At 54.4% G+C, this 23,096-nt stretch overlaps 1 protein-coding gene across 2 annotated transcripts in view; it reads right to left on the bottom strand.

Annotated features, from left to right (window-relative positions):
- The window catches only part of IKBKB (inhibitor of nuclear factor kappa B kinase subunit beta), a 47,265-nt gene extending 26,256 nt beyond the window's left edge, over positions 1–21,009 (bottom strand). For both annotated transcript variants that reach the window (XM_082608721.1, XM_082608720.1), the window contains exons 1-5: positions 20,923–21,009; positions 20,214–20,336; positions 9,776–9,870; positions 8,857–8,974; positions 6,439–6,508 (exon numbers count right to left, since the gene is read on the bottom strand). In XM_082608721.1, coding sequence (XP_082464847.1) covers positions 6,439–6,508; positions 8,857–8,974; positions 9,776–9,870; positions 20,214–20,318 — 388 coding nt within the window. In that variant the 5' untranslated portion in view covers positions 20,319–20,336; positions 20,923–21,009. The remainder of the gene's footprint in view (positions 1–6,438; positions 6,509–8,856; positions 8,975–9,775; positions 9,871–20,213; positions 20,337–20,922) is intronic.
- Between the last annotated feature and the right edge of the window lie 2,087 nt (positions 21,010–23,096).

Genomic DNA, 23,096 nt, shown 5'->3' on the forward strand with positions numbered 1-23,096 from the left:
TCCGGAGCCTGTGCTCCGCAACGGGGGAGGCCACAACAGTGAGAGGCCCGCATACCGCAAAAAAAAAAAAAAAAAAAAAAAGAACAATACCTTTGTGTCTAAAGGTTTCTTAAAAATCGAAGCCCCTGGGCTTCCCTGGTAGCGTAGTGGTTAAGAGCCCGCCTGCCGATGCAGGGGACACGGGTTCGTGCCCCGGTCTGGGAAGATCCCACGTGCCGCGGAGCGGCTGGACCCGTGAGCCATGGCCGCTGAGCCTGCGCGTCTGGAGCCTGTGCTCCGCAACGGGAGAGGCCACAGCGGTGAGAGGCCCGCGTACCGCAAAAAAAAAAACAAAAAAAATGAAGCCCTTAACAATAGAGGTACTACAGGTGTATAGAAATGGAAAAGCACACCACAAAGCGGAAAAGCCTGCAGGTTAATTTCTCATGTTCCAGTGACAGAAAAGTGTCACCAAGCAGTACTCCGTGTGAACTGTTTTACACCATGCAGTGGCATTTCCCAGGACAGATGCTGCTCGGAGGGGTCCGCACCTGCCCCCCCCTGCTGTCCTTGTCAGGAACAGCACCCAGGTCTGGACCCCAGCTTTCTCTCAGCTCAAGAGGGAGAGACAAACATTGTAACTGAAGATGGTGGCACTCCTGGAGTTCTTACTGATGAGCCAGAATCCCAAACCACAGTCCACAAATTAGGGAACAGACAGGACCAGCTAGACTCCCATGTCGAGAAGCGGCTGTGTGAGGATCGTGACCATGAAGCCTACTGACCAGACCCTGAACCGAAAGAGATTACTCAGCTCTCTTGAGAATATTGTTGCTCGGGATACAGTCCCGAGCAACGATGGAAGAAATGGAAAGATAAATGGACCAGAATGCTGACGCAGGGATAAGAAGGGAAAGAAGACAGTTACCCGTTGGTGGTCTGAGTCACCAGTGTGGGAGAAGGGCAAGAGGACGTTCGCTTACTCAGTAAGAACTGGCCGCAGGCCTACTATGTGCCAGTCACTTTGGTGTCACTGGGCTTTCCAAGCAAAACAGGCTGGAAGGCCAAGTGCAGACATGTGGAGATTTAGTCCAGCTAATGGTTTCCTGGCTAAAAGAGCCCCTATGACTCATCAGCAAGGTAGCGAGGCAGTCACACCAAGTGCTGAGCGAAAAGTGCAAAATCATTCTCTCATTCACTCAACCATCCTCAGGAAGTGTCTTCATACCTAAGTGTGCCAGGTGTTGCCGAAAATGTGCCACTGGATCGAACCGTTTTCTTCACTTACTGCACAGTCTGGTCAATGGGCCCCAAACACAGCAGTCAGTCCTTACTGTCAAGGACAGGCAGAGGTCACATAACAATAGCAGGGAAACCAAGTCCTGAGTGGAGGAGGCCACGAGGGCAGAAGAATCCCGAGAGGGAGACCCACTGCGCTCACCAGGCCAGGGCGGTCCCCACGGAGGGTCAGGTCGAAAGAGCAGGGTCGTGGGGAGGGGCCGGAGCAGCATTCTAAAAAGGAGCGTGCGGACAAAGGCTCACAGGGGGATCGAAAAGTGGGTTTTGAAGTTGCCTAGAGTGGATCAGGAGAGATGGGAGGCTATGAGGTTTGGCCTTGATCTAGTGGTGGATTATGATGAAAGCATCCTTTCAGAAGCATGAAAGATGGGTTAGTAAAATGGGAATAAGGACTCCAGGTAAGTGATGTGCTGTGACACTGAATAAGCAGAGGTGGTGGGAACAGAAAGGGAAAGTGGGATGCTCAGCAGGAAGAAAAGGATGGAGACTTTTTGTTTGTTTTGTTTTTTTGTGGTACGCGGGCCTCTCACTGTTGTGGCCTTTCCCGTTGTGGAGCACAGGCTCCGGACGCACAGGCTCAGCAGCCATGGCTCACGGGCCCAGCCGCTCCGCGCACGTGGGACCTCCCAGACCAGGGCACGAACCCACGTCCCCTGCATCGGCAGGCAGACTCTCAACCACTGTGCCACCAGGGAAGCCCTGGATGGAGACTCTTTAAATGGGATGGTGAGGACCAGGAAGAGGGCAGGTTCTAGGAAGAGACGAGATTCGAGGTCAGCACCCGTGTCGGGTAGCTGGCAGAAAGGCAGGGCCAGTGACCCAAGAAAGAGGACGTCAGGAAGGGATCGGCTTTAAGGAAAACGTCTAGGACTTCAATTTGGAAGTGACTTGGGGAGAAATGTCGTGTAGACGTGGATATGGAGCTGAGGGTGGAGGTCAGCGTTCAATGTCCAGACTTCGGAAAAGATTTGGTTGATAAAGATGTCGTGAGAATGGCCCAGCACACAGAATACTGGAAGCAGCGGGCGGTCACCCAGGTGCAGAGAGGGACACACAGGCTGGGGCAGGAATAGACAGACAGCATCAAGACAAGGTTCCAGGCAGAAGATGATGCATGAGGACCGCAGGAAGCAGTCAGGCTGGGGCAGTGCAGTGGATGTCAAAGACATTCTGGGCAACTTTTCTGAAAATCAGAACCTGAACAATGAAAAAGCAATATTCAGAGTCAGAAGGGCCCCCAGGGGTCACCCAGCCCAAATGCCTCATTTAAAGCTGAAGATGCGCAGGCCCAGAAAGTCACCTTGGTTTTCCAGAGAGGAAAGGCCCTCGTCAGAGGCAGCGGAGCTGGAGAGGCAGTGAGGCCAGGGCTGAGAGCAGCTGTCTTCTCTTTTATTATGATTACATTCATTAATCTGGTTATTTACGCCTTTCCATGTATTTTATATATAAATGACCTGGACTGCTGAGACCAGGTAGTCATCTTTTATTATAATCAGCAATGCAGTCAGAACGTAAGTATTCAATAGAATAAGCAAGGAAATCCACAATTACATACACACAAAGCAGAGAGCCCAGTGTTCTGATTCCCTAAAGCCCTGAGTTCCCTTTGGAACCCTCCCTGTCCTGTAAGGTGGAAGGGCTGGACGCCTGCTAGGAGCAGCTCTAACAGGGACAGAGATGGTGACTCAGAGAATGGAGCACAGACAAAATGGGGAGCGGGGGCCCTGAACGCTTACAGGACAGGATGGTCGGTCACCACGGTACCCCGGCCACCTGGAGAATCAAGAAGGGTACAGATCAAAGATCCGGTAAGGCCGTGGTGATCGCTGACCGTCCCGCCCAGCTGGCCTGGGTGTGGGCAGGTCCCCGCTCTTTGGGCAGCAGAGACCTGGGCCTCCAGAGCGTGTAGGGGTTTGCTGTCAGCTGGCAGAGGGAAACACATGGCAATGTTTTCCAAAGGATACTGAGCACACTGTTTAAATAGAGTCCACTGAGATACAACTTCCTGGAGCTATTTTAGGGTCGCTTTATGCGGAAGACAGATCACTTCCAGCTGCCTCTACCACCTGTCCCCAGACCTCTTGCTAGCATAAGAGCCATGTTCTAACAGGCCTGTCCGTCCTGGCACAGGACACGGGCTCACCCGCGCGCTTGCCCGGCGTCTGCTCGCTCACTCATGCATACTCTGCAAGATCTTCTTGGGCAATGTGAAGTTCACTGGAAAAAACCCTGCCTGCGTCTATCATCCTGACGCTGCTTTGAGTGGGCATCTCTGGGAGGCCAGGGGCACCGAAGAGGTTAAAGGCAAGTAGGTGTCACCCAGAGGAGAAGGTCGTGAATCTGACCTGGCAGGCAAGGGTGGGGTTCTGCCCTTATCTGAAGTCAACCTGGCAGGAACCAGCAGGGCAGCTCCACAAAGGGGACGTGCGGCCGGCCCTTGGGACAAACTGGAACAAAACAGGTTCAGGAAATGTTCCAGAATACAAAAGAGTTACATTAGATGAACTCCCAGAAAAACTTCTGGACTTGGGCTCTGTGACGACATCTGTGCAAAATAAATAAACTTCATGAATCTCATACACAAATCAGAAAAGGGAGTGAAAGTACAATACAGGCTTATCAGCAACCTCCACCGAAGCCTCCAAATCAGGGGGCCTGATGGCATCCCGGAGGCAGCCACTTCCGGGGAGGGACATCTCAGAAGACAGCCACCTGCCTGGCTCACTGGATCCCAGCCTCGGGTCACAACCCAAGTGAGGGCGACGGAGGTTTTCTAAAAGGGGTGCCATGACCCCAAACCCAGGGGGGAAGGACAAGAGGAAGGGACGAGCACGGGCTCACTGCACATTAACGCGGCGAGCAGAGCGTGTGCTGGGACTACGTGTCCCACCTCCCTCTCTCCACCCTCCTAGCGGTTCTCCCGTGGTGAGTTACGTTCCCACCTCACAGCAAATAAAGCTGCTGCCCTTAAGAATTAAATAACGTGCCCTAGGTCACGCTGCCAACAGGTGGAAGCGCTGGTATTTGACCTGGGAGTGTTAATTTAATTATATGTGGACAGCGGTTCTTTTAAATACAAAAATACGTCCTTATTCTAATTTCTTTTGGGATTTATTTCATTCGTTTGAAAAATATTTACAAACAAGCTGCTACATAAGGTACTACTGCTGTTCCAGATGCCAGAGACACAGCACTGACTAAGTCTCGGCCTTCATGGACTTAAGTCTAGTTGACTATACTTCAAAGCCTCATTATTTCCAACCTGGGGCCACAGAGAGGAAAGACAGGGCATCAGCGACCTAAAGACCTTCGATACTCATCCACCGACAGAAGAACGGAGCCACATAGGCACGTGGAGTGAACCTGTCTCCTGTCTTCATGACTGTGCTTTACATGTAACCTACACACAGACACCTTGAATGCATCGCAGGAAAGCTGCCGCAGGAGGCCAAGGTAACTGGATGTGATACATGCCCACACCAAGGGACACGTGACCAGCAGAGGCTCCATGAATATTACTACAGTCACTTGAAGCAGTAGAAGGCTGCATGAGGAAGTAGACAGTTTCGTGTGCTTGAGCCAATAATTTAAAGACTTTCTTAATAACCATCTCCTGAATGCACAAATAATCTAATGAGGGGAAGCACGATATTTGAGGGAATAACATACAAAAAAATAACTTGAAACAGCTCTAACCAGAGAGAAACAAAACCAAAGTTGCCCATGAAGAGCAAAAGAATGTTCCCCAACCTTCTAACCTGCCTCCAACCCAACAGAGAATAAACTGATGATGTGGCCACTGGGGCAAAAAACAGGTAAATGTGTAAGCACAGCGTGGATGGGCCAGGGTGGGGCAAGGTGTCGAGGGAACAGGTGGGATCTTGGCCTAAGGACTGGACGCCCTAGGGAGTCAGAGAGGGCACCTCCCACACACCCACACCCACACCCACACGAGGGAAGCAGTCTGGCCCGTGACGGACGCCCACGCTGGTCACGTAAAACCGGTGCGATGTTTTCACGCTGCACACCTGAAACTTACATGTGTTACCTGTCAGTTATACCTCAACAGAGCTGGAAAAAAAAAAAACCCCAAACTGGCGCCAGGTCAACTTGCCCTCACCGTGAACCCCATCCACAGGACAGGGACACCGGCTACAGGGGGAGAGGGAATTTTCTATGTCCGACCGCTTGGATCCGAACCTTAAGCATGTCATCCCTCGGTTCCGCTCACTTCCTTCTTGACCAGAGCGAGAGGGAGGCAGACCCAGAGCCGCGGGGACCAGAGGCCCCCCTGCCCTCCCAGGCCAAGTGTCAGCCAACGCAGCTTTACAGACGTGGCGAGACGGTAACAACTGGTGAACCTGGGTGACGGGTGTGTGGGTTTCACTACTCTTCCGACTTTCCTATATGTTTGATATTTTCCTAAAAAGAAAGTTTGAACGCACAGAAGGAAAAAAGAAAAATACAGCTTCGAAGAGGTTGTGGTGGCAGAGGGGTGAAAATGACGTCATTCCCCAAATGTGGGGGCAAAGGCTCAGTGATGAACTCTGGGGTACCTCTAAACTTTAGATCCTTGCACCACCAACCTCGGAGGTTTACTCCTAAATAATAGCAGGCGCCAGGGTGGAGGAGACTGGATCTGACCCGGGCAGGCTGAGGTCAGGCTCCCGCTCCCCAGGCCAGCCGGGCTGCCAGCCAGGCCTTCTCTGAGGGCCATGGACACCCTCCTCGGAGGACACCAAGGGCACCAAAGGGATAAACAAGGCCCGTTTTTCCTAAGCCTGCGGCCAGCAAAAGAACCGCCAGTGTGGAAGTGGAAAAATTCACTGCCAAGGGATGAAATTCACTCAAAGAACAGACGACCTGCTCCATCACTGGCTGTTCCGGGAAAGTAGGGAGTGGAGCTTTAAATGGGAAAGGAAATCTGTTACCCTATATACACCATCATTCACTTCATGACTTCGTCCGGAAGGAAGGTATTTGAGTCCAGCGCCGGCCCGACCAGGCCCTGCTGACACCCCCACCGTCCCCCGTCCTCCACCACCGTCTGTCCCCGACAACCCCACCTCCGTAGAGACCGGAGGACCAGTCATCTCCCCTCCTCGCCCCCAGAGGCCTCTCCCCGGAGGGCACGGCCTGACTTCCAGGGCTGGGATTTACCGATGTCGCTCAGCAAGGTGAGGATGGCTCCTTCCCGCAGGCCACAGCAGTTCTCAAACTGGTTCAGGTACTGTCAAGAAGGGGAAAGAGGCGTCAGGGGAGCGGCCACCAGCCACCAATGCGCCCCCAAGTGTCCTTCACCAGCCGAGGCCGGCTGAGCACTCCCCGGGCCCTGGGCCTTGGGGACCTGGGTGGACAGCCCACCCGGGCAGGACTGGCAGGGTCGGCCCAGGCGGGGAAGGAGGAAGCATCTGAGAGCTCCTAGAAGCGCTCCCGTGTGTGACCCTAACCCTGAGTCATTCTCAGAGTCTCACCTGGGCCGCGGTCCTGCGGGAAGCAGGCCCATCTGAGCTCAGCCACAGTTGGTCCACTGCTCCCGGGAGCCCGAAAGAGCCACTGAACACCTCCCTCCGACCCCCTCCCCGACGCGGCCTTGCTGTGGGGTGGAGATGACAGCAGGGACCGGGCAGTGGGCACTTCGTACGTGCCTGGCACCCAGCAGAGCTGCGTGGACGGGCTCAGTGCAGCCTCATCTGCCCCGTCTCACTTCACCCTCTCTCCCGCTCCCCTGCCCAGGCCAGCACTGGCGGCATTTCCACTTCACAGGTGAGGGTGCTGGACGGGAGGGGTCCAGCCATCCGTCTGCCACCACGGCCGCTGCGCGGCAGAGCTGCCATAGGACGCAGGTCCACCTGAGGCTCGTGCCCAAACGCTCAGCCCCTGTGCCCTCCTGGCCCTGGCAAGCCTGTCGAGGGACTCCATCTGCTGCTGGAAGCCGGCCTCAACTTCGGGAAGTAACTTCCCGACGGGGTGCCCCGTCGTTAATTCACACCCACACCCGTGCACGTCCGCCAGCCGCTCCCTGCGACAGGCACACACACGGCACTCCTTCAATCAGCTCTGGCTTTTACCCTCGCTCCCGTGCTGGTCAAGCTTGTCTCCCCAGACCAGGTGCGGATTCTGAACTTTCTAGAGGTGGGAAAGACGAGCCACCTCATTTGGAGAACAAAGAGGACAGACCGTGGGCACCCCAGGTCCCCTGGTGACCGTGTGGACCAAGGCCCTGTGGGGTACAATCGCTTCCCGCGTCCCCTGCACCATCCTGCACCCCGTGCCAGGTCAATCACGCCAAAGTCTGTGTCAGCTTCTTCCTTGGCCAACTGGCTCCCTGCTGCCTACAAGATGACGTCCAAAGTCCTGTGCCTCTGTAAGCTGGTCACCTCCCACCCCTCCCACGCTGCCCTCTAAGGACTGTCCACTCAACTACAATGACACGGCTTTATCTCCCTAAATAGCTGCAGTTAGGAATCAGACAGCTGTCAAAGGTTAGGAAGATAAAAGAGGAAAACGGAAGCGTTGTCAAGTTCCCCATTTGTCATCGGTTATCAGTCCCTGGGCTGGGGGTTGACAATGACTGTGCTCACATCCTGCCCTGAGCCCCAGGATGAGCCCATCTCCCCGGATGGGAGAGCCACCCGGGCACACCAGCCCTCACGGATAGTCTCCTTTGGAGAGGGAAGGCGGGAGGGGCCGGAAGAGTGCTGGGAAAGCATGCGATGCCGGGTCCCGGAAAGTGCTGAGTACGGATGGAAGAACCGCCTGGCTATCCTGACCGCGCCCCCGAACAATGCAGACCTTTGTCCAGAGTGCGAGGTGAGGGGGTGGAGACGAACAGGCAACCTCTTTTTGATACAAAACCAGCTTCTGCCCAGAGCTCTCACGGTCCTCATGTGCCGGGCGCTATTCCCTTCACAGACGGAGGGGGGCCTGCGGCTGGGACCCACCGGCCGTGACCCAGCCTCTGCCGCTGCAGCTGTGTGAGGCCCGGACACCCACGTGGGCCCTCGGGGCTGCGGGGCCCACCCTTCACACGGGATCCCATCCGTTTTACCCACGTCACGGGCTGCTGAGAATCACACGAGGCCACGTGTAAGAGCGGGTCGTGACACTGTTCCGGAGATCGCTGGGGAGGGGGGGGACACACAACGGTCCCCGACACCCACCCCGCAGCGTGCGTGCTGGCAAGGGGACGTGGTGGATGCGGCGGGAAGAAAGGGAGAGGGGCCCAGAAGCTGAGTCAGTGGGGCTCTGGGTCCCCAGCCCGGCTGGCCCGAGCCAGTCCCTTCCTGCCTCGCTCCAGGACCCCGGGTGGCCACATCTGGGAGAAGCCCTCCAATCCGGGCCAGTGGCCACGATGACACCAAAGGGCTCAAGTGGCCCCAGCGTGCCAAGGGAGGAAGGCCCGTCCTGGAGTCTGACCGGCCTCTCCCTGCGCTCGGACCTGGTGGGTCTTCCGCGTCACGTCAGGGACAGCTGCGCAGGGTGTACGGCAAGCCCCTCCCTGCCCTCCGTGCACCCGCAACCCCACGACCCCACCCCGAGGCTCCCGAGCGCCCTGCCCGGCCCCCGCAGCCTCACCTTCCGCAGGTCCCCTCCCTGGCAGTACTCCATGGCCAGCAGGGGCAGGTCGTTGGGAGCCAGGCTCTGCATGCCCTCGGGGACGTCCCGGGCGGCCACCACGTTGGGGTGGTTCAGCCTGGGGGGAGGGAACCAGTGAGGGAGGGTGGCCTGCAGGCGCCGAGGGCCCTGGAGAGCGAGCGGTGGGGAGACACGGGGCTCACCACTCGCCCAGGGCCCGGGCAGCGCTACTGTGGGCACCGTAGCCCCGGCTCTGGGCGCCCACCACTGGGCGGGGATGGGTGGGTGTGGGGGGGTGTGGGGGTGTGGGGGGTGTGTGTGTGTGTGTGGTGTGGGGTGTGTGTGGGTGTGTGTGGGGGGTGTGTGTGTGCGCGCACGCACATGTGCACCTACAAACAAGGGGATGCCTCCCCTTTCCCTGAGCTCCAGCAGGGAGCCCCTGTTTGGGGCCTGTCGGCCTGTGAGCTTCCCCACATGCCTTCCTGGCTGAGGGCACCCTGGAGGAACAGACGAGAGCAACAGGCTCAGGGCTCGGGAGACTCACATACCAGCTCGGAAATGGAAACACTGGAGAAAAAAGGACTTTTGCCAACAAAGGAAAATTCACTGTGATGGCGATTTTAAATAATTTAATATAACAAAGAAAACCCCCAAGAGCCCTTGGCAAGGCCAAGTGGTGGGCTGTAACTGCCACTCCTCCAGAAGTCACCCCTCTGGACAGTGTGGCCTGGGGTCCTTACTGAGGGACTGGGATTTATGGCTCCTGCCCAGACGGAACTGGGGCTGTTGCTCCACATCCCAAAGCTCGGCCTGCCTGCTAGGTCCCTCCAGAGTCATTCCGACGCCCCAGGCCCCCGGTCCTGCGGTCCCCCGGCCCCGCGGCCCCGCACCCGGGCCCGCTCGTGCACCAGGCCCTCACCTCCTCATGATCTGGATCTCCAGGCACCAGCGCTCGCGGTTCCGGGGACTAAGCTCCTGCCGGCACTGCTTGATAGCGATCTGCTCGCCCGTTTCCTGCAGAGGACACATACGGGAGGATCAGAGAAAGCCGAGGGTCAAATCCGAAGTTGTCTCCCTGGGACCTGAGCACGGACCGCCGTCACCTCCAGGCTCCCGAGGTCTGCATGGGTGCCCACTTGAACAGATGTCCCCCAGGCACGTCCAGCCCGTCACGTGGGTCCCCACCAGCCCCACCTCCCAGCCTGCCCCCCCCCCATCTCTGTCCATCCCAGGTCCACACCGAGGCCTTGCTCCATCCCCACCTCCTCCACGAGACCTCTGCTGGCCACTCCTGCCCCAGAGGGTCCTCACTCCTCAGACCCCAACGCTGCTGGACGTGACCTCCGACCCACGCAAAGGGCACTTCCCTGCACTTCAACCTAACAGTTAATGCCCTGGCTTCAGTCTTCATGCTTCTGCCTCTGGGGGATTTCTCTCTCCAGAGAGAATGCAAGCCTGGTATAGGAGATGGAACACAGGCTGATTCAAATCCCGATGCAGCCATGTACCAGCTCTGTGACCCTCGGCAGACCACGAGGTCTGGCTCAGTGTCTTCAGCTGTAAAATGGGAACACTGACACCCACCTTTCAGGGCTGTCATGGAGCTGAGCCCCTAACAGTGTCCAGCCCTTAGGGGTGCTCAGTAACACCCTTGGGGGCAGACCCATGTCACACAGGCACTCCTGGCATGTAAAACCCTTCCAGGCTGCGCTCTAACCTGCCTTTCCATCACCCACCGTCGACTCCACCCCAGGCGTCTGACGCCAAGTCTAGGTCAGACCATCGGCCCGGTCCTGTGCTCTAGGGTCTCTGCTCTGGCTCGTGTGGATGCCAGGCACCGACCCCCGACTCCTTCACTGAACTTACCTACCAAAGACTTACTTTCTGTAGGGTCACAGGGTTATTTTCTCTTTTCTCCGTTAAACTATGGGCCTGTCCCTCCTCGTGCGTTTAAGCTCTAATGCAGTACCTGGCACAGTGCCCTCGATGGAGCCTCCATGAACGAAGGCAATCACTACAGTTCTCGTGAATGGGCGACTGCCTGGGCCCCGAGAATTAACTCTTCCCTTCCCCTGGGTGTCTAGACAGAATCCAGGACAGTGCTCAGCTGCCACCTCCTGGCTCATGGGGCCCCCAGGACGGCCAAGGGTCAGCAGCTGCCCTGGCCATGGCTCTGTGGTAGCAGCCTGGGTGCTGGCCCGGCCATCAGCGAGCAAGCTGACCTCCACCCCTACCCCGCGAACCCGACACACCTGCGGCGAGACCCCTTCCCCCAACAGCCCACGTGCCATGAGCCCTGGGACAAGCCCCAGCCGGTGGGACGGGCAGAGTGTAAATCCAGCAAGAAAAGGCTTCAGAATGGTACCAAAATCCTACTAGTTCCCAACTGAAGGATGGGTGTCCTACAGGCCCTGTCGGACCATTGTCTCTGTTTATGAAAATGCATACCGTAAGGAATCATAAGCTCTGTAAGTGCAGGAGTTCATTCGGTACAGATGGGACTTATCAGAGGCATGCTGAGGACGTGGCAAGGTCCCCAGGAACACATGCTTCCCGAGGGCGGTGGAAGTGCATCGCGGTCACACGTCCACCAAACTAGCCACTATCCCTGTGAACAAGGACCCACCCAGGAGGAAAAGGAAAATCGGAGTCCAGGACAGAGACAGACGGTGTCCACTAAGACCCCTGACTCGCTGGTCAACAGACCTGTCCCTAAAGCTGACATTCAAGAACAACAGCTTCGGGAAGAAGGCAGAGGCATTTTTTGACCGTGACGGCTCCAAGGCCCGAAGCAGGTACTTGCCACACCTCCAGGGCACTCTCAGAAGTAAGTGGCTTTTATCAAATCCCCACATGGCTGTGGGTAAGCCTCTGTCATGCAGTCACCTCACATGCTTATTTTTTTTCAACAGCTCTACTGAGCTATAATTCACATATCATTCAATTCATCTGTTTAAAACACACATGTGGGGACTTACTTCCCTGCTGACACAGTGGTTAAGAATCTGCCTGCCAATGCAGGGGACACGGGTTCCAGCCCTGGTCCGGGAAGATCCCATGTGCCAGTGAACAACCAAGCCCGTGCGCCACAACTACTGAGCCTGCGCTCTAGAGCCCGCGAGCCACAACTACTGAACCCGCGAGCCATAACTAATGAAGCCCGTGCGCCTAGAGCCCATACTCCGCAACAAGAGAAGCCACCGCAGTGAGAAGCCCGCATACCGCAATGAAGAGTAGCCCCTGCTCGCCGCAACTAGAGAAAGCCCGCGCGCAGCAACGAAGACCAAGCGCAGCCAAAAGTAAATAGATAAATAAAGCAGACACGTTAACGGTTCGGGCGCATTCAGAGTAACGTGGCCAAAGCCACGGTCGGTTTTAGAACACGCTCATCCCCCAAAGAAACCCCACACCCATCAGCCGTCACTTCCCGTTTCTCCCCAGCCCCCTCCAGCGCCAGGCAACCACCCGTCTACACTCTGTCTCTACAGATTTAGCTGTCTGGACGTTTCATCTAAGTGGGATCATACAAGATGTGGCCTTTTGTGATGGCCTCTCACCCCGCACAGTGTTCCCCAGGCTCACCCTGCGGTGGTCCATGCCTGCCTCTGTGCCAACACTCCCTGGTGCCAGGCAGGCCCTGATGGCCAGGCTGTGCCACATCGTTCACTCACTTTGCTCTCAGAATCCTGATCTCTGGCCTGGATTCCGAAGCCCTACTGAAGAAGAGCTGACGTCTTCCAAAAACTGTCAACCCTGCTGCTCCTGAACCCATCACTGCAGCTGGACCAGTGAACTTGGGTGGACGTCCAGCTAATACTTGTCAAGAGTTATGGCGTGTGTCAAGAGACCACTATTTCTTTAATCGAGGTACAAACAGGCTTGAGTTACATCTCAAAGATGTTCTGTTCTCTACAGCGTGAACTTCCCGCTTCCTCTGCTCTCGAACTGATTTGAATCTGCTTTCGAGTTTCACTTCCCACTAAGCATTCAGACTACAACGTTTTCACCCAGGTCTCCAGTAACTTCACCAACAGTCGCTCTGACATGCGTCTAGATGCTTGTTTCCAGGTGGGCGGGATCGCACAGGAACCCGGGCTGGGATGCCGGGATCTACCAATGAGAGAAGACCGACGGCCAGGCTGTAAAAGGAGGCGACGCTGCTGGCAGTGTCCACTGGAGCGTGTGACGTTGCGATGGACAGTGCTTTATGCAACCATTTCGAAGAAGATACTGCCACGCATGGTGTGTTACCTCAGGATGTCTCTGAGAGTTTAAAAATCTGCACCTACTTTAAATTCAATACACAGAACAGTGTATTTGTTTTCTATTGCTGCTACAACAAACTGCCACCAGCTTACTGGCTTAAAACAACACAAATTTATTTCCTGATAGTTCTGGAGGTCAGAAGTCTGGAAAGTGCCTCGCTGGACTAAAATCAAGATGTGGGCAGGCCGTGTCCCTTTCCGGAGAAGGCACATCCCCGTCCGCCCCAGCTTCTAGAGGCTGCATTCATCCCTTGGCTCATTGCCCCTTCCTGCAGCTCAAAGCCATCAGTGACCAGCTGAGTCTTTGTGGTTGCATCACTCTGACACTGACTCTCCAGCCTCCCTCTTCCACTTTTAATGACCCTTGTGGTCACAGTGGGTCTGCCCAGATCACCCAGGATAATCTTCCCATTTAAGTCAGCTGATTAGCAACCTTAATTCCCTCTGCCACGTAACCTAACACAGTCACAGGCTCAAGGGGTTAGGACAGGACGCAGACTTTTCGGGAGGCGTCATTATTCTCCCAAGCATAAACAGTATGCTTCCCTCATAAAGATAACAGATAAATCAAACCCAAAGGGTTGACTTATTAAGTGACTTAGAAAATATTTTATAGACTCTTACCTGTATATGCTGGGTGATTGTAGATAACTGTAGTCTTTTGCCCAACACAAACACTGGAGCTAACACACAGCCATCACCTGGCCCATCCCAGAATCCACAAATAGATTCTGATATTGAAGACTGATCCGATATTGGTCTCAACAGCCAAACCAAACCTAAAGAGCAAACTTAACGTATGAACACGGAACACATCACAGACTAAGTGGGCACAGACACCAACACTGACTCTGGACAGCTCAGCTTCGTCCTCCGGCGGCAGGGGATATCCTGACTTCCTAGGCCTGAGTGTCCCATGCAGACACAGACACAACTTTTCTTACCCGGTGGCCCTCTAGGAAGTACTCTAAAACATTCCCGTTTTTCCATGAGTAATGTTTCACTTGAAACAGAAACCCAAAGAGAATGACCTTCCATTGCTAAAAACATACTGGCTCCGGAAAGCGAAATTCAATTCATTGTAAACAGACTACAAAGATGTTTTTGAAAGTCGGGGGGGTGGGGGGCTTGGTTCCGCAGCAGCAATGACACTCGAGGGCATGGATGACTTTCTCCACTTGGCTCAGAACCTCCCTCTCTCAGCTCAGTTCTCTGGAAACCCAGACTCGGCCCAAACCATCACAGTATCCGACTCCTAGTAAGTTGGGGCAAAATTTAGAAGTGATGTGTATTTTGAGAAAATGGAGAAAGGGGCTCACAGTGGTACCTACATCAAAGGCAGTTGATTATGAAGGTCCTTTGAGTGTCTGCGACTCTGCCTTTTGTACAGGAAAACACGAACCTGGCGTATAAACGGGGGTATACTCTGAAGTGAGGGCGGCGGGGGGCATGCATCCTCAGACTTCTGAGACCATCGGACGGTGTTCTTCTAACGACAAGGGGACATGCACGGGAAGCCGAGAGGTCCCTCCACACACTCAGGTCAGAAAGCCGACTCTTGTTACCACGGCAACCACCCAACAGGCCTCTGTGATCCAAGAGGGGGATTAGAAATACCTGCCTTGTTCCTCCTCAGGTCCTCCCTCCAAGATGAGTGTTTCAGGAAGGAGGTGCGAAGCTGGGCCCAGAGAGATCCTAGGGACAGAACCCAGGCCTGAGAGTCAGAAGGCCGAGGTCTGGCCGCAGCTTCACCCCTGATTCAACCCCGGTGACCAGTCTACGCCAAGACGGCTGACTCCACCCAACTCCCTTCGGAGTAAACACCTAACGGGCACGTCGGCCTCCAAACTCACCCACAGGGGCTCAGGGGTGAAGCAGGTCAGATCATGATCCCTGTACTCCGCCTGGTGCATGTGCGACCTTGAGCCCATTAGGCCTCTGAGTCTTTATCCACAAGGTGGAGGCGACCCTACCCCTGCCGGTGCTGTCAGTTAAATGAGACGCAGCATCTGATCCTTGAGGGCCTGGTGCACATTCCCGCAGCACCGTTCCCTTCCCAGCCCCGTGTAGGCGGTGCTCTCCCCGTCCCACCACCTGCAGTCCACCTCCCGTGAAACCCTGCTTTGAGAAGCCTCCGATCGCCTCCGGGCATCGACGAGACAGTGCGGGTAAAGCACCCGGCACAAATGGCAATGACATTCCCGATAAACAGGAGCTGTGATTACTTCCTCGTGATTTGGTGCTCATATTTACACTCGATACGTTCCTGAGGATTCACTTTATCCCCTTGACTAGAGCACAGTATGTCAGGGTCACCTCCTTTTTTCCCTGACGGCCTCAGGCCCGTGCTCAAAGTGTTTAAGGCCTGAAGACACACAGACAGGCTAAAGTGAGCTCAGTGTCATCCAGTGAGGGGACAAGTAGAGCTAGCGCCATTTCTAGAGGGATAACCGGCGTGTCCTCGGGGACCAGGGCAGCAACTCCCAGCCTTTCCCATCACAGCACACAGAGTAAGTATGTGGTATCTGTGAGGTACCCTGGGACGTGACCGGAGGCTTCCAGGGCGTAGCAGCGCCACGTCTGGCCCAGACAAGCTGAGAGCAGAGGGGATCGATATCTCAGCTTCTTTCAAATCCGTGTGGGAGGCTGTGGCCCAGAGCCCTGAAGCTCAGGCTGTGCGACTGCGAGTCCTGAGTTTTCTCCCCCCTCGCTCCCGAAGGGGGCTGCAGCTGAGGTCACGGAGGTCCCCGCCTCTGCTTCTTCTTCGTGTTTGACAAACACCTTATTGAAAATATCAGCCCATCTAGAAAGTACTGACCCTTGGGCTGAAGATTTAAGGAAGTATCCACACAGCAAGGATTGTCAAGGCCCATGCTTGGTAAGAGAACCAAAAAACTCACGCACACGGGTCGGGTCATTTGTTGCACTGCCTTTCCTCCGTGGGAAAGATTCACTTTAGGGTTCTCTGCTTAGCAAGGAAGACTTATATAGTCTGTCATCCAAAGGGGTGTTTTTCCTTTAGTGCTTCAACTGAACCTGTTCCGGGGTGTCCCTGACCTTGGATCCCCACCTTGGAGAAGCCACAAGCCAGTGGAGGAGGCATGAGGCTGGGATTCAAACAGATGTAGGTTCAGAAGATTCCCGCTCCTTTACTTACTAGCTTAGCCTCTCTGAGTAAGGGGTTGACTTCTCTAGGCTGCAGTTTCCTCAGTTATAAAAAGGGAGGAAAGACAACAGTACGTCCATTTAGGGTGGCTGAGCAGACTGGAGATAATGCACGTGAAACACCTCGCTCGTGCTGGCATACAGGACGTCCTCAATAAATGATGGGTCTGGACTCCCCTCATGGCACAGTGGTGAAGAATTCGCCTGCCAGTGCAGGGGACACGGGTTCGAGCCCTGGCCCGGGAAGATCCCACATGCCGCGGAGCAACTAAGCCCTTGCGCCACAACTACTGAGCCCACGTGCCACAAGTACTGAAGCCCGCGTGCTTAGAGCCCATGCTCCGCAACAAGAGAAGCCACCGCAATGAGAAGCCCGTGCACCGCAACGAAGAGTAGCCCCCACTCACCACAACTAGAGAAAGCCCGCGTGCAGCAACGAAGACCCAACGCAGCCAAAACTTAAAATTAATTAATTAATTAATTTTAAAAATACTGAAAAAAAAATGATGGGTCTGATCATTAGTCTGACTCATCTGACTGAGCACACCAAGGCTTAGGCTCCTTTATGCTTCTCCTGTGACGAAGGACAAATATTCTCTCTTGTAGACAAGGTACATGGCATATGAGAAAAACGTACACAGTTGTCATGTCGAATATAAGCAATTACTCTGCCCAACTGGAGTTAAGTAACCACCTCCCTATCCCAGCTGCTCTCCTCCAGAGGTTCTGAAAGCAGGGGTGTCCCCACCCCGAGAACACACTCGTGTTCCGATTCTGAACACCGATTAAAGACCCTCCCCTAAGCACCCAGAGCAGCCCAGGGACTTCCCCCAGGGGGGAACGCCCGGAGGACCTGGAGTGCTTCCTGGACGGAGCCAGGACTCACGACACACCTGGGAACGCTGGACACCTCTCCCCCAGCGCCTCACCGTCCACTCCACCCGTGTCCTGCCAATGTCACCCTGAAAAGCTCTTAAATCTGCCCACTTCCCCTGACGTCCACCACCATCAGCCCAGTCCAATGTCGCACCTGGACTGCTCCGGAAACCTCTTACTTAACTGGTCTCCCCAACAGACGGGGCACTGCCAGTGGGGGCCCAGTACCGGATCCCGAGAGCTGACTGCTAATATTCAGGAATTCGGTGAGAAAGGAGGTTAAGCCGCCAGCGGCAAGAAACAAGCCGCGGTGGGAGCCGTCCCGCTGCAGGCGTAGGGGAGTTTATTCGGACAGCTGACTTCCCAGCCCAGCACTGCCTGGGCCCCGCCATGTGTTCCTGCAGCCCAAGCGGGGCTCCCTGCAGCAGCCCTTCCGCTCACATCCACCTGCCATGACCTACCCCTCCCAACCCTCCAGCAGGGGCTCTGAACAGGCCGCGCCCTGGGCCTGGAATCCTCCTCCCGCCTTCTCTGCCCGGCTAGCTTCCACCAACCCTCAGGTCTCCTGTCCAGCGCTGCTTCCTTGGGGCAGCCTTCCAGACCCCCTGACGGGCCCCGGCCTCCGGGACAAGGTCTCACTGCACCGGGCCCCTCTCCTGGGTCGCAGTGATCACAGCTGGGAGCTTACATTTATAACACTTGATGAGCGGCTCCTTCCCTTCTCCAGAAAGGCCTTTAGCCAGGAGTGGACGACCCTGTGCACCTAACACACGTGTAACACGAAGAGAGTCTCTGGGGGGGGGGGAGTGAAAGAAGCCCAAAGCCAGGCAGTGCCCAGGCTGATGAGAACACTCCTAGGCAGAAAACCACGCAGCGCGTGAGGCCGCCCAAACGAGCGAGGGTGAAGGGCTCAGTGAGAACCAGCTCCCGTGGGACGAGGGGTCCTGCCGGCTCCGTGGGAGGTGGTCTACACGGGGTCCTGGAGGCAGGGGCAGAATGCACACAAAGATGTCCAGGAGGGAGGGGCTCGTCCCACACAGGGCTCAGCCGGGAGCCGACGGGGGAAAGGCAGGGGGTGGAGGGGCCGCAAACGGGAGAACGAGAGCTCTGCCTTTGGCTTTCTAAAAAGTAAGGTTTCTGAACAGGAGAAGAAACTGGAAAGCAGTAATTCTAGAAAACAAGTCCACACACACACACACACGCACACACACGCACACTCTTGGGCTCGCAGCTGTAAAGCCAGAAACAAACTCCGTCTGACAAGCGTATCCCAAGCCCAGAGAGCAGATGGAGGCCACTTGGGGTGAGAGGTGGCAGACACTCGGCACATCCTGATAGAACTCTTCCCGCAGGAAACCAAGATGTCTCCAGTTCAGCTGCAGCGGGACACGTGCTGTAGTCAAGACTCCAGAAGCCCTGGCCTGTCTGGGAGCAGCCCGGCCCAGGTCTGCGTGGGGCTGTGGAAGGATCTGACTCTCCTTTCCTGATGCCAGGCCCCTGGCTGCACCCCCTGCCCCCCTCCCCCAACCCCGTCCCAGCCACAGGGTTTGCTGGAATTGGCGTCTCCTGGGTGAGTGTGAGAATTACCAGCTGCAGGACTGTCCTCTGCCCTCCAGCTCTGGCTCTCACATTCCTCCAGGGGCTGCTTCATCCACTCAGAGCTGACAGGGTTCAGGGCAGGACCTAAAATGTCTTCCAGTTGATACAGGAGGGTGGCTGTCTGAGATGGCCCTCTGTGTGGCTGGCCGGGGGCCTGGATGACCCTCCCTGCTGGCTGCAGCCAGGCTCCTGGGAAGCGGTACGAAATTTTCCATCTCTTGAGTCCAAAAAGATGCTCGTGGCCCTTGATTAAAAAGCAGGAGCCTTCTTCCCTCAGGGGCTCTGGGGTGTCTGAATTTTGGGTCAAGAAACTAGTATTATCTATTTGGTGAGAGGGGGTTCCCTCAAGCAGTGGTCTCCAAATTGGGTATATGTAGGGGTTTCCCAAGACTGGAATCCAAAAAATAAACACCGAATGAAGCGTTCCTGATATTAACCGTACAGCACCGTCCTCAGATCATCTGTCAGGTCATGTGCCGCTTCTGACACACGAGGGATCCCAAGGAAGATGGGCATTCCACAGGCAGGGGATGGAGGATGTGCTGCAGTTTCCGTGTGCCCCACTTTGGTAGAATTATGGATGGTATTATCCGATTTTAACAAAATAACTCTCATAAAATGGACGAATGGCTTAAAGACACTGCTGTGGAGAATTTCAGTGCATGTAACACCAGTACAAACAAACAGTAATATGGAAGACCTAACGCTTGTGGGGTGAGAAACTCACGTCAGACACATAAGGAATAAAAACAATGAGGATCACTTTGTTATCCAGCAGAAACTAACACACAATTGTGAAGCGATCATACTCCAGTGAAGACGTTTAAAACAAAACAATCAGGATCTAGCAGAGCTAAAAAGAAATCGGTCCAAAGAATTCAGAACTATAAAAATTATTTGAAATACGGATGTTCACCCACCATCCTTAACGATAATTCTCACTTTCGTGTGTCTCTGTATAATTCGTGCTGTGAAGTATTGCAAACAATACTGGGAAGACATCACAATTGGTAAGTACTTAAAATATTTTTTAAATTAACTTTTCAAACATTTAAAAATATTTTATTATTTTCACACTGTAGATTTTTCTATTTTTGCATGTTTCATAACATGTAATATATTACTACACAATGTATTAGTAGGTGTTAGTCTAAGGTTAGCATAGATATAGAATTTTCAATATATATAACTGAAGCTGAAAGCTTAAACTTTTTTTTTTTTTTTTTTTTTTTTTACTATTTATTTAGGTGACACAGTCATTAAAGCTTGGAGACCACTAACCTAGAGTCAGCTTAGGGGCCCTGAGGCCCCCTCTCTCACTCTCTCCCAAGAAGCCCATGGCCAAGGGGAGCCCCGTTCACCCAGGGAGCCCAGGGTCGGGCAGAGGCAGTGAGGGGGGAGCCTGCCCCCAACCCCGCCGCCCCCAGCTCTTCCCAGTGGCACCGGGCCTACCTGATTGTGCCATCGGATGACGTTCCCAAATCCCCCTGTCCCAAGCCGTTCTTTCATTTCCCAGGCCCCGCATGTCTGGGTTGGCAGGGAAGGTGACCAGCTCATACTGATGTCCTGCTAACTCTGTAAGCAATTTGGCGGTGGGGGACAAAAAGCGAAGGTTAAGGAAGAATGGAACGCAAGGAGATGGACAAGAGATACTACAGCCCTTCCATGTGAAAGGAGAAAAATCGGAAGTGGTTTTCACCTCGTACATAAACCAGGTTGTTTGGTTTGGTTTTGGTTTTGGTAGCCAACTCCGGCCTTTCGCAGCCCCTCCACCGACCCCCCCTCCCCAAGCTGTATGGAAGCAGCAGGGAGGAGAGTCCCTCAAAGGACGGGGCGCCCCACTGCCCAGGACCTGCAAGGGGATCCCCAGCCGGGACCCCGCCCGGGTGCCCTGACCGCTGGCCGGGGCGCCTCCCCTCCCAGCTCCCCGCGGTCCCTGCGTCACCGCGGCGCGGACGAATCACCGCCCCGTCCCGGGCCCCCGCCTCACGGCCGCCACCCGGCACCACCCCGCCGGGGCCGGGCTCCGGGGCCTCCCAGCTCCCCCCGCCCAGGAACCCCCGACTCAGAACCCGTCACGGGCGTCCCCGCGAGCCCCGGAGAGGAGGGGTGGGAGCCCGCCGGACAGGTGACACCGGGGGCGCCCGCCCGAGGGACTCACCTGGCGGCGGGGCGCGGGCGCCACCCAGACGACATTAAAATGCGGGAATCTCAAACCCACCAGCCGAGCGCCACTTCCTCAAACACTTCCTACTCTGACGTCATGGAGCACGTGGGCTGAGGCCTTAAAGGGACTGCGCGGCCCAGGCCCCGCCCCGCTCCGTCCGTTGACCAGCCCTAAGAAACGCCAGAGTCCTCTTTAGACTTAGCGACTTCGACCTGAGCGGCTTCTGGGACAGGGAAGATGAGGATTTCCTCACCTGGCACCCCTGGGGTCAGCCTGACACGCTTCCTAGACTTTGAACTGGGGGAATTTCCCGGCCCCTGCTAGGACTGGTTTAGGGCCGGTTTACACGAATTGCCCTGGGCCTCCTGTTCCCGGGCTGCGCTCCCTGCCCTGTCTGGAGGCTCCTTGGCTCATATCGAGAATGATAAGTCACACCTGTCGTCCCTAGGAGGAGTGACAGCCCCGTTTCCTCCTTTAAAAAAATAAAGAACAAGGGAAAGAATCCAGTAGCGTAACACAGAACTGCAGGTTCAGCCCCAGTGTCGTCTGGAAATTGTGAGAACAGCTGTTAATCGGTCATCTCCTACCTACTTGGCATCATAATTAGGTTTTTACTATTGACTTTCTCAGTTCGAGGCCCTCATATTAGCAGACAAAGGAGAGGCCTCTGTGTGTTGGTATATTTACTCAAGCAGGAAAAAAAGTATTAAGGGCAACCTGAAGATAATAGCTCACTTTATAGAGTGCTTACTGAGTGCCTGACACTGTCTAAATTCTGTACTTGGATTTCCTCATCCAATTGTCAAGACCATCCTACAAATTGGACAATACTGCATTATTATTATCCCCATTTTACAGATGAGAAAACTGACGCACAGAGCAAAAAATCTTTATCCCAAAGTCACAGCCTTATAAGAGGATGATGATCTGATGCTTAAACCCCAGCAGCTGGTTCTTGGGTGCACACTCTTAAAAGTAGCATACTAGTAAGTTCAGAAGGGAGCAAACTGGATTTTGAATCCGGGTACTGCTATTGAGAACCTCTGAGAATTTAGGGCAAGTTATTGATACTTAGACCATTCTAAGCAGCCATTTTTCTTCTTTAAAATGTAGGCAGTATTAATGGATGGGCTTGGAGGGTATTATGCTAAGTGAAATAAGTCAGACAGAGAAAGACAAACACTGTGTGGTATCACTTATATGTGGAATGTAAAAAATACAACAAACTAGTGAATATAACAAAAAGAAACAAACTCACAGATATAGAGAACAAACTAGGGGCTACCAGTGTGGAGACAGAAAGGGGGAGGGGCACGATAGGGGTAGGGAATTAAGAGGTACAAACTACAACGTATTAAATAAATAAGCTACAAGGATACATTGTACAGCACAGGGAATAGAGCCAATATTTTCTAATAACTATAAGTGGAGTATATTCTATAAAAAATTTTGAATCACTATGTTGTACACTTGAAACTAATTATATTGTAAATCAACTACACCTCAATTTTTTTTTAAAGGGAGGCAATATAAGGGTGAATTGCATGAAATTATCATTCTTTAAATAAAACAAAACCAGTTGAAACATCAGCAACGAAGATTAGCAGTTTCATCTGGTTCAGCCTAAAAGCAGCAGGAGGTAAGAGGGCACACAAGTCAGAGACAGGAGGGCTGGGAGGGCAGGGGTGTTGTGAAGGACAGGTGATAAGATGGTAAGAGCCGTGCCTGACACAGAGGACGCTCCTGCCTGGACAGAGCCTGAGGCTGAAGTTTACTCTTAGGAGCAGACGTCAACCCAAGCAGACGGGTCGGTGTGCCGAGGGCTGCCCTAGCCACGCCAGGATGCTCAGAGTTTCTCCACTTATCCTATTGCTTCTGCTAAACAGCACGCTGGGCCTCAAAGCAGGAAGAGAAAAGAACATGAGTAAACAGTTGTAAAACACTGAGAATAGTGCCTGACATATTCTAAGTGCAGTCTAAGTGTCTCTCTCTCTTTTTTTTTTTAATTTTTGGCTGCGTTGGGTCTTCGTTGCTGCGCGCGGGCTTTCTCTAGTTGCGGCGAGTGGGGGCTGCTCTTTGTTGTGGTGCGCGGGCTTCTCATTGCAATGGCTTCTCTTGTTGTGGAGCATGGGCTCTAGGCACGCGGGCTTCAGTAGTTGTGGCACGCG

Source organism: Mesoplodon mirus (genome assembly GCF_964341445.2).
Source record: "Mesoplodon mirus genome assembly, chromosome: 20".
NCBI classification, from domain to species: domain Eukaryota; kingdom Metazoa; phylum Chordata; class Mammalia; order Artiodactyla; family Ziphiidae; genus Mesoplodon; species Mesoplodon mirus.